General features: G+C 46.4%; 1 protein-coding gene across 1 annotated transcript; it reads right to left on the reverse strand.

Moving 5' to 3' along the window:
• Positions 1–799: 799 nt before the first annotated feature.
• On the reverse strand, positions 800–11,372 carry PCYB_053430 (CW-type zinc finger domain-containing protein; the record flags this gene model as incomplete). The annotated part of the gene is made up of 2 exons (XM_004221224.1): positions 800–9,502; positions 9,708–11,372. The coding sequence occupies 2 exons, from the start codon at positions 11,370–11,372 to the stop codon at positions 800–802; spliced, it is 10,368 nt and encodes a 3,455-aa protein (XP_004221272.1).
• Positions 11,373–11,388: the final 16 nt, after the last annotated feature.

Genomic DNA, 11,388 nt, shown 5'->3' on the forward strand with positions numbered 1-11,388 from the left:
AAACCATTGTTCATCACTCTCTTAAATGGTGGTAAATGCAGACAAAAAAAAAAAAAAAAACAAATTAAACCAAACTGCGTAAAATGCAGCAGGGGGGATGGACGAAATAAAAGGTGAGATGATAAAAATGGGAACTTAAAAATGAAACAAAAAAGAGAAACCGAGTAAGGGGGGGCACACCTGGATGTAGGCACGAACGCACATAATGTGCATACTCGTGTGCGCTGTGGATGACAGGCGAAGTCCCCGCAATTGGATCGCCCCCACCACGGGATGCGTTTGTGCTGAGTTGTATAAAAAGTTCCTAAACGGGTCCGTTAAAAAGTGCTGTTTTCTTCCGCTCCCACAATTCGAAAGCGACACTATTTATCTGATACCCACTCCGGTATGGTCCCTGTATCTTTTTTTTTCTGGCCATCGCTTAACGTGCCGTTCGTTTAGTTCATACTTTATCATAGTGGAGCTGAATTTCTTTTCCTTTTTTTTTTTTGCTCGGCTCGACGCAGCTGAACACCGCTCGGAATATGCCTCTACACTCTTTCCAATCGTGGCACCTTCTTTCCATCTAAATCATACAGTGCTCGCCAAAAAGGGTCACCAAGAGGACACAAAAATTTATCCTTAATCGACACTATATTTAACCATAATGATGAGCCTTTTCCTTGGACAGTTGCGCAGAACCATCGATATATTTAGAGCTCCTCGGGTTGGTTAGAAATAGTCCCCTTTTTTCATTTCATTTTTGTGCAGAGTCCTCGTAGTGGACTTCATCCTTACTTTGGTCACCCCTCGTGCGTCCCTAATTTTTGTAGCTCTTGTTAACGAGTTTATTGCTGGGGGGGCCCTGGCGGTAAAAATGGTGATCGCGTCGGTCGTGGTGGTCGTGTCGGTTGTGGTGATCCCGTCGGTCGTGGTGATCCCATCGGTCGTGGTGATCCCGTCGGTCGTGGTGATCCCGTCGGTCGTGGTGATTCCGTCGATCGTGATAATCCCGTCGATCGTGATGATCCCGTCGGTCGAGGTGACTGTGATGGCTGTAGTGGTCACCATGGTAGGCGCCATCGTAGCCGCCATGCTGGTGGAACTTGTCACCCTTGGTTCCGTATCCGCTGTAGACACTCGCATAATGCTTGGGATCATTCTCCTGAAAGTGGTGATTACTCTGTTTAATCCTTATGCCAAAATGTTTGTCATCCTTATCGTTGTCCACGTACCTTTCTTTGTAGTCGCTCTCCACGTGCCTTCCTTTGTAGTCGCTCTCCACATAGTCATACCGACTTTTTTTTTCTGCGTACCTTGTGTAGTTGTTATTTTCCTGTTCGTCTGCTCTTCCATCGAGTTGCTCCCGTTCCTCCCTTTCCCTTTTATAACTCCCATTCGGAAACTCCTTCTCTGTCTCTTCCGCATGGCTACTGTTTCGGTTAAGAGAGCTACGGTTACTGTTGCGACTGGTCGTGTTAGTATGATGTCCCTTATCACAGTTAGCATTTTTAAATTGTTCGCTTTCATGCTTCCTCAAATTTTCTTCCATCCTTTCGTTTCTTGGATGGTATTTGTTTTCTCGGTTATCATAGCGGTCCGTTTTCCCACTCAGGTCGTTCTTCCCGTATCGACTGTTTTTTTCAAATCGCCCATGGTGGTCGTAGTCGCTGACATGCTTTGTATACGTTTCATGTCTCGGGGGGTTCCCGTTGTGTCCGGTGTAGCCCTTATCCCTGCGGTCGTACATATCCGAGTGGTGCTTCGGGTACAGGTCGAATTTTCCCGGCCTGTCAAGCTGCGTGTCGCCGTACTTATCGCTGTGCCTGCCGCTGTGCTTGCCGCTGTACCTGCCACTGTACCTATCGCTGTTCCTGCCGCTGTACATATCGCTGTTCCTACCGCTGTACTTATCGCTGTGCCTATCGCTATACTTATCGCTGTTCCTACCGCTGTGCCTGCCACTGTACCTGCCGCTGTGCCTGTCGCTGTGCTCATCTTCGTACCTATCGACGGAGGGGGAGTGAGAAATTCGGCTGCCCCGGCCGTTCACACTTTGCCTTTCTTCACTCTGGTCATAAGCACCCTTTACATAATGCCCCCTGGCATTGTGCTGCCACACTTCTGTATCATCTCTCTCATGCTTGTAGTCGTGTATCCTTTGTTTCTTGCTGTAACCCTTGGGGTCACCTTCGCTGCACTCGTGAGGGTGAGCGCGTTCGTTTGCCTCTCCCTCGGCGAATGCATCATTCTTGTTCGTCGCAGACGATTCGTTGTCCTCCTTCTGCATCCTCTTGGGTACCATCGATGCATACTCTTTCTTTTGGTCTCTTCTTTGCGTCTGTTCATCATAACGATCGATCATTCTGATAGGACTATACGGCGAATGTCTCTCTTTGTGTAGACGGGCCATCTCATCCCGGGGATGCAGCATTTGCTCTCTCCCCTTGCTACTCGATCGACTGTCACCGCTTAGCTGTTCATCTAGTTTACGCTTTCGATAAGTACCTTTCTCACGATGCGCGTGATGATTATTTTCCGCTTGTCGCATTACCCCTCCGGGATGGCTCTTATTAGTCTCCTTATGACACGAGGTATCCGTTTCGATTTCCTCATTATTCAAATTCGTTTCTCGGGGATCTTGTCCCTCCGCTGCCAGTTCTACCCCACTGGGGCTCATCTGAGTATTCACTTCGCACTCATCATCCTCATCGTCGTCATAAATTATTTTTTTCGAGCGAGCCTTCCTACGATGAAGAAGCATCTCTGTTTGCAATGGGATCCACAGAATATCCATGGTGTTATTTTCCCCCTTTACGTTTTCACTCTCTAGAGAGTGCCCCTTCTTAAGGTTGCTTCGTTCGTCTGAATTTTTTGAATGGAAATTTCCTTTTGCTTCTTCGTTGTCCTCCTCCTTACTGTCCCTTTTTACAGCTGCTAATTTGTGTGTTGGAGTAGTGGTCTCCTCTTTGTTATCCTTTTCATCTGACCGCTCACCATTGTACTCATCGGCTGTCTTCCTTCTTTTCGTTGGTACACGTGTGTCAGTTTCGGAGGGTGAAATTCTATCGACGTTATCCTTGTCGTTATCGAGATTTTTCTTTTTCTTCTTTACACTAATGGGATTTCCCTCCACTGAATGAACATTTGGGTGATGACCACTCGTCTCTTTGTTTTTCCCATCCAGCATATCATCAGAGGATTTATTTTCTAGTAACGAAGCAGAATTGCTACCGTCCTCACGACCACAGTCGTTCCTTTGTGCTTCGTTTGGTTCCACTTCATAATTGTTCTTGTCCTCATCGTGCTCTTTGGAAGGTACGTCAGGGGAGCTCGAACAATATGGCTGCTGTTCCTTTTTCACATCACTTATTAGATTTATTTGTCTTCTTTTATAACTGTCTTTCCTCCTACCAGCAGGGTCTCCCTCGTTGTGTGTGTCCCCCTGGGGGTTATTATGCGCCGCTTTTTTTTTTTCTTCTTCTTCTTCGTCAAAAGGGGGGCACCTACCATCGTTGCTATCCTTGGCATTTTCCTTCCCACTGGGGTTAATCTTCATCTCGTCTCCATGTTGCCCCTCCTTTTGCTCCTTCTCCTTTTGATCCTTTTTCTCCTTTTGCCCCTCCCTTTCGTGTTCGCCTTGTGCCAGCCCTCCTGCTACTCGCACTGCGCCCTTTTTCTTCTTCCCGCCTTTGTCCTCCGAATTTCTTCCAAGGGGGGCATCCACATCGCGTTTCTTCTGTGGGTCATCTTCAGCATCTTCCACAATCGCAACCGTTTCATTCTTCTCGGCCATGCGTGTTTCTTCGTCCACATCATTTTGTGCATTTTTTGGAACCACTTTTTTGTTCTTCTCGTTTGGTTTCTTCTGCTTGCCACTTCTGTCATTTCGAGGTGTTTCTCTATTAGTCGAGCTTCTCTCCGTGAACACCCCTTTGCTCGTTTTTTTGTTCGCTTTGGGTTGGCTAGCAGGGATGTCTTCCTTAACATCTGGTTTGATCCATCCATTTGCTGCGTTTTCATCGTCGTGGTGTTGAGGCGGCACATACGACTCCAACGGTTCGCGTGCCTCATGCTTGCCGTTCTTATTATTACTACCGTTGCGCACAGGGGGGGCGGGATTCCCGGAGCGATTACTTCGATCTGCATTTTCATTTTCGCCCAATGAGAGGAACACATCGTGCTCACAGGGTTTCTTACCAAGTGGGGGGGACGGTTTTCCTTTCTTCGACCCCTTTTCTTCTTTTACAGGCAATCCGATGGAGGGTCCCTCCTTTGGCGTTTTCAGCACGGTTTGTTTCTTTTTCGCCGGGTGGTTGTTTCCCAAGGGGCCTTTGCCCAAGAGGGTCGCTCCCTCAGCGTGGTTCGTTAAGTGCACAACGTCGTGGTCCCTTCCCTCCGCTTCTCCCACATCTGTCTCTTCGTCTTCCCCGTTTGTGGGAGAAGTTTTCTTTTTCTCCTTCTTCTTCTCCTTCTTCTTTTTCTTCTTCTTTTTCATGTCGGTAGTACTGCAGGGGGTGGGGACGTCTGCGCCGTTCAGCTTTGCATTCATCGCATTCAGGTCACTTGTCGTGTGATGAGGTGATAGTCCTTCCGTGGTATTACACTCCTCGTTCTTCTTCCCATCATTCTTATCCTCCTCGACATGCACATACCTTTTAAACTTATATTTCAACTGAGGTATCTGTAGCTTGATGTTGTCGTTAAAAAGACCAACCTCGTCAATTATTTTTTTGTAATCATAGTTAAGGACAGAAGTGGTCACTTTTTTGTTTTTACCCTTATCTGTACTTTTTTTTTCACTAAAGTTGATGTTGTGAGCATAATTGAAATATATGTTACTGTTTGCAGCTTGTTTGTTTGTATCTTTATTGAAATCGTCGTAACTTCTTTTATGCTTGGCACTGCTGTTAATGTTGTTATTGGTGGTGCCACTGTTGTGGTTTGGAACCAAGGTCGTGGCAACACCATTGACAGAGGTGGGATTATTTAAGTTCGTAGCGATGTTAGTTTCTTCAAAACTGTAAAAGAAAATGCTGTTTTTATTTATTTCGTCTACGTTGTATGCGAGGGCTACTCCTTTGGAGTATATGATGACTCGGTTGCTTAGGATGTGCTTCTTCAAATTTTTGGCATTCAATATAGTCGTTTTTATTTGTCCTCCTTCGATGGACTCACTGTTATTCGTGGTGCTGCTGTGGAGTGCCTGTCCCACGTGGGACGACCTGGACAATACGCTTCCCCTGGGGGTGGAACCCCCTAACAGGTTGCTTCTATTTCGAATGAGTTCCTTAATGATGTTTTTATTTTCGTTGTAGTCCATGCTGAACGTGATGTACTCGTTGTGCTCGTCCTGTTTGCTGGGCTTCTCCAGCTTGTCCTGTTTCTCCGGCTTTTCCAGCTTCTCCGGCTTCTCCGGCTTCTCCAGCTTTTCCAGCTTCTCCGGCTTCTCCTGCTTCTCCGGCTTCTCCAGCTTCTCCAGTTTATCCAGCTTCTTTCTCTCCTTCTCCGTGCCCTTGTCGGCTGCTCTCCTTCTGGTGGAGACGCTCACCGGCTGGCCCCTAACACTGCCCACCTCGTTGCTCCTCATCTTCGCATTCTTACCTTTACTATCTGGGGGTCTCTTACCGTGCGAGGTGCTACACTTGGCCGTTTTCCTACTGTTCGGGTCCTTTCTGCCCAGGATGATAGAACCCTTAAGGGTGTTTTTCTGTACACTCGTTTGGGAATTCCTCTTCATCTGCTTACTCTCATTCAGTGTGATGTTCGTTCCTGTGGGGATGTGTGCAACGGTGGGAAATCCCAGTCTTATATCAGCTTCACTGGGGTGGCTACGGTTGCTCTCCCCCATTTCTTCACTACGGGGTATTTTCATCATCAGTTTATCAAAAGAGTATGCATTTGGGAGGTTACTAAAGTAACTACTGCTAAGAAAGGAGTTATCACTCGGAGATATGGACCCCTTAATATCACGACCTTCTTCTTCTCCTTCTCCTTCTTCCTCCTTACTGTCATTTTTTAAATAAGAATAAGCACCTTGTGTAACATGATCTCTTCTCCCCCTCCGAAGGTACTCTCCTATCTTCATATAATCATCCGACGTTAATTTGTTATAGTAACTTTTGATGGAAGTATCGATTTTTGCACTTTCCAATTTGGCATAATAATTACTTAAGAAAATATCCCTCATGGAATTATCTAACTGATTGTCAATAGCATTCTTCACCAGGTAGTGATCACTAGCAACTTCTCCTCTACGTAAATCAAAATAATCACCGGAGTTTATTCTGTTATATGAACTACTTTTCGGTATGCTTGTGTGGTTATTGTTAATGGGAAGAAGGTTGCTCTCACTTCGATCCATATATATGTATGGTCTTTTTTCAATATTACTCAAGGATTTGCTTTTTAATATTCGCGGCAAAAAGTTATCACTGCTCCTTTGATTTGTATATATCTGTGGATAGGAATTGGTTAAGTGGTCCATCTCATTAGTGTATTGATTGACTATTTTTTCTTCTCCTTTAAAAATAGTTGAGCTTCCCAAAAAGGCATTCCTCTTCGAACCATTTGGTAAAGTCTTGATATCGTTAAATGGTCTAAAACTAGGGTTCATCACACCAACTTGGTCCTTCATCATGTTGATACTGGAGAGACGAAAATTTTGCACACCCTCCAACTCTTCCTCTTTTTTGTCACCCTTATTGTAATGAAGGTAGTGGGATACAATTATGTTATCCTTCTCTCCATTAAGCTGATTGGTCATGTTCATCCCATCGTAATGTCTGTCTCTTTTGATGTTCTTCGCCTGCTTGTGATGGAAGTGGTTAATTGGGGCGCTTCTTTCCCCCTCGAAATTGCTTTCCATTTGTGCCTCATCGTTGGGGTTGATGGTACTTCCCTTGCTTACACCTCCGTCGGCGTTACCATGCTGGTCGGCGTTACCATGCTGGTCGGAGTTATTATGCTGGTAGGCATTATTATACTGGTCGGCGTTACTATGCCAGTGGCTGTCATCATAGTTCGCCTCCACAGCGTCGCTGCCTTCGGCCCTCCTTCCGTGCGTTCCATAGGGAACCCCAAGGCCCACGTTTCTGTTAATCACGGTCCCCTTGTACTTATCGCTCTGCAGCCTCTGCACCAGTATGTCGCACAGCTCGGCGTCATCGTTGGTGTATGAGCAGCGGTTTTGGCGATCGTTACCTTCTCCGTCGCCCTCTCCGTTGCCTTCTCCGTTCACCTCCCCATTGTCCTCTTCATGTCCGCCTCGGTAGCCCTCCAACGTGGTGTTCAGTTTGTCCAGGCGGTTCAAATAATGATTCTTCCTCGCGTGGGGCGAAACGTATCTTATGATCTTTTTCCCATAGGCAGCAGGTTGTGCCTCAGGATAGGTGGATCTGAATTCACTTTTGATGTCTCCATAAAAATGGGTGAAACTCTGGGAAGAGTAATCTCCAGGGATGATGGTTCCTCCTTGGTGATTATCTTCACTCCTATGATGCAGAAAATGCCACGGTTTGGACACTCGATCTGCGTAACGGTGTTCGGTATTTTTCTTCATGAACTCCCTTTTGCGTTTCCTTATTTGGAGGACGCTGTCCGAAAGGTAGTTTCGCTCCCCGAGGTTGTTCACGTTCGCCTCGGTGGCGGTGACTTCATTGGTGGTGACTTCGTTGGTGTTGACTTCATTGGTGGTGACTTCGTTGTTGGTGACTTCGTTGGTGGTGACTTCGTTCGTGGTGCCCCCCACGTCAAAGGAGTTCCACCTTTTCGCCTTCCCTTGGTCTGAGCACACGGACGAGCAGGACGACAAATGGGATGCGTAATGAACACCCGGATGGACACCCGAATGGACGGCGGGATGCAAAGTGGCGTCACCTGCGTTTTGATTCTCCATGGGGGTCTCAGGAAAGACCTCCTCATTGATTGTACTGTCCCTCACGTTCCCGTGGTAGTCATATTTTGGCAAAGAGTGAAACATCTTACACATATTGTTGTTGTTAAAGTAGTAACTTAATTTTGCGTTGTTTAGTAAATGCCAGAATTTGCTAGCCCCGTGTAACAAGTTCATGGGGTTGCTTCCTCTTTGTGACGTTCCTTCACGAGGGGTGGCTTCAATGGGGTTCGCTGCTGCGCCGATCGCCGCTGCTCCGTTCACTGCTGCTCCGTTCCCCACGAGGAAAACACTGCTTCTTTGCAGTTCACTTTCATAAGATTTCCCCCTTTTCGAATGCACTGGCGTATCTCTTTTATGCGACCCAGACGTTGCGCGAGACAAGCTATTATACAATTCTTCCTCCGTTTCCTGAGTCTCCTGCGTCTCGACCCTTTTCCCATAGGCCATTATTATGTCACTATCATTGCAGGGATTGTATTCTCCCCCCTTAGCTCTGAAAAGCGGAGAGTTCACATTTCCACAATTCATGGACAGGTGATAATTCTCCTTAAGGATGGGGTTATAAAACTGGTCAGTGCTTACAGTGTCCATAAGTTCATGTTCGCTACTGAACGGGACAGCGCTGTCCCTTTCATTCGTCATATATTCGCTGAAAATGCTACCATGGAAGTTTTCCAAACTGCTGCGTACCACATTTTCTACGAAAGAATTTTCTCCTTTAACTGCTTTTTTATTTGCCTTACTCGACACGGTGTTTTTTTTTTCTCTTGTTTTGATCACATCACTATTGCTGCTAATCATGGGGATATTTCCATTTCGGTTCTTTTTACTTGATTTTCCTTTCCCTGCGTGATTGATTTTTTCTTGGAATTGCAGAGCATTCCCCTTTGTGGGGTGATCCTTCTTGCTAGCCCGTTCGCTCAGTTGGTTCTTCTCGTTTCGCTTACCCTTTTTGTCTACTTTTGGACCTTCCATAGGGGGGATTACGATTTCCTCCTCCATAGCTACCCCCTGTTGTTGTGCTTTGTCCAAGTTATGCTCTAATTCTAAGTTCAGATTTTCCTCAATATATATTTCCTCCTCCACTTTGCAGTTGTTGTATCTGCTCCAGAAGTTCAGATTGCAATACCATTCGTCCGGCAATAGGTTGATGTTAATATGTGCGTCGACTTTTCGCCACTTTTTGCAGCTTTCACATTGGACCCAATTAACTACATTGTTGGAGGTGGTGTTGGTTCCGTTTACTGTCTGACTGCCGCTGTTGTTTGGATATACTCCCCCGGTGGTGTTACGTGCATCTTCCGCGACGACATTGTTCGGTTCAGTCAGGAAGGCGTAATAGGCTTGGTCATTCGAAGGAGCACTCCCAAAGCGTACATCGTGGTGTTCCTTCTTGGGTGAGTTATTTTTTCCTAAATCAGGCGACTTGTTTGGCACGGTCATATAATTTTGCGCGACGTTTATGTGGGAGAGAACTCCATTGTGTACGTGGCCCCTTTCTTCTGCTTCTTTCTCACCTTTGACGAAGCGGTGATTCGCTTTCTCCGAGTTATCATTCTGGAGGCTGCCTCCCTCGTTTGACAGCCCTCTATTCGAGTTAATGGCGCTGTGCGAGTCGTCCTCCAGCTGGGGATTCGGTTGGCCATTCGGTTGGCCATTCGGTTGGCCATTCGGTTGACCATTCGGTTGGCCATTCGGTTGACCATCCGCTCGGTCGTTTTTTTTTTTCTGGGTTTTTTTCCTCTCCACGTTGCCGCTGGTTGCTCCCTGATCCGCATCGCCATTTTTTTTTTTTTTTCTTAGCACTTTTTTTATCTGTTGGCACGTTAACCCTGTTCTCATTGGCATCGCTATCTTCCGTTTTCTCCTTCACTTCGCAGGTCGAAATTCCCCTCGGGGGTTCTTCTTCTCCCCTCTTTTTATTTTTTTCCTTCCCCAAAGGTTTCTTAATTTTATTTTTCAAATTTATGTTAACGATTGAGTGCATAAAGGAATAAAACGGGGTGGAGCCCCAGCTGCTTGCATTTTTTTTAAAATTCTTGTACCTTTTCACGTTGCTCGCTGTGTTCATATCCGTGTCGCTCGCGTGCATCCTGTGCAGGGAAAACTCTTCTTTGCGTCTTTGGTTCTCATATATCCCTCCATCACTGTTGCTTCGTTTGTGCCGCGCTAGCAGGTCCTTCCGCCTATTCGTATTAGCATTCTTATAGGCGTTCTTATTAGTGCCCTTATTTGTGTCCTTATTTGTGCCCTTATTTGTACCCTTATTTGTGCCCTTATTTGTGCCCTTATTGGTGTCCTTATTTGTGCCCTTATTTGAGTCCTTATTTGTGCCCTTATTTGAGTCCTTATTTTTCTTCTTCCCATTTTTGGTGACTACATTGTGGGCGTCATTTCCTGGCTTGCCGCAGGGGGTGCGCTGTTCGTCTTCCCCCTCAGCCTGCTTCAAATAACTGTTATTAACATTAACGTAGTTGGGGACGGGGGTCACGCCACGATTTGCGTTGTTCCCCCTTGGATTTCCACCGCCCTTGTCCCCTTCTTCCCCCTTGAGCGGCTTCTTCGGTAACATCGCGCCTTCTTTTTCGCGCTGCCCTTTCGTGTTTATGCTGACCTGTGTGGTGTGCATGCCAAGATGGCCGTCCACACGTTTATCGTTACTTCCCATATGTGTATTTTTGCCTTCACAGTTAGGACCACTCATATCCTCAGAGCTGCCAAACGCGAGCGCAACAGTGTTACGCAGTGCCACCGCGGGAATTTTTTCTCCATGGATGAAAAACTCCTTGGCGGGGAGAGATGAAAAAAATTTGCCATCACTGTAGTGGTTATTGCTGCCTTGGTTACTGCTACCTTGGTTACTGCTGCCTTGGTTACTGCTGCCTTGGTTACTGCTGCCTTGGTTACTGCTGCCTTGGTTACTGCTGCCTTGGTTGCTGCTGCCTTGGTTGCTGCTGCCTTGGTTACTGCTGCCTTGGTTGCTGCTGCCTTGGCTACCACTACCACGGTTGACATTACTATGGTGAGATCCTTTGATCACAAATGCGTTAGCCTCATCATACGCCTTAGTAACATCGGCGTGGGAACTACTCACGTGGAAGGATTCTCTACCCACTGAATACTGTTCCTCGATATGATGAGCGCCAGCACTGGGGTCGATGGCAGTAACCATGTTGCTGCGTCCATCATCGGTAAGAATATCACCGTCTGCGTGTAGACCCCTTTCCCTTTCCAGCTCAGTAGCAACATGACCAATATTGAAGTGCCCTGCATGGAAATGTTTTCCCCCATCTGAATTATAAGTAGCTACTTCCTCTTCTACATCACAAGAATTATATCTAGTATCCATATTCAAATTACAGTACCATATTTTGGGCAAGTTGTTCATGTCAATGTAGGCAGGAAGCTTCCTCCATTTTTCACACCGATCACATTGCACCCAGTTGTCTTGTTCAGGGGTACACAGATCGGTGTTCTCCTTAGTATTATTAATCATTATTTTGTTAATATTT

Source organism: Plasmodium cynomolgi, chromosome 5 (assembly GCF_000321355.1).
Source record: "Plasmodium cynomolgi strain B DNA, chromosome 5, whole genome shotgun sequence".
NCBI lineage: Eukaryota > Apicomplexa > Aconoidasida > Haemosporida > Plasmodiidae > Plasmodium > Plasmodium cynomolgi.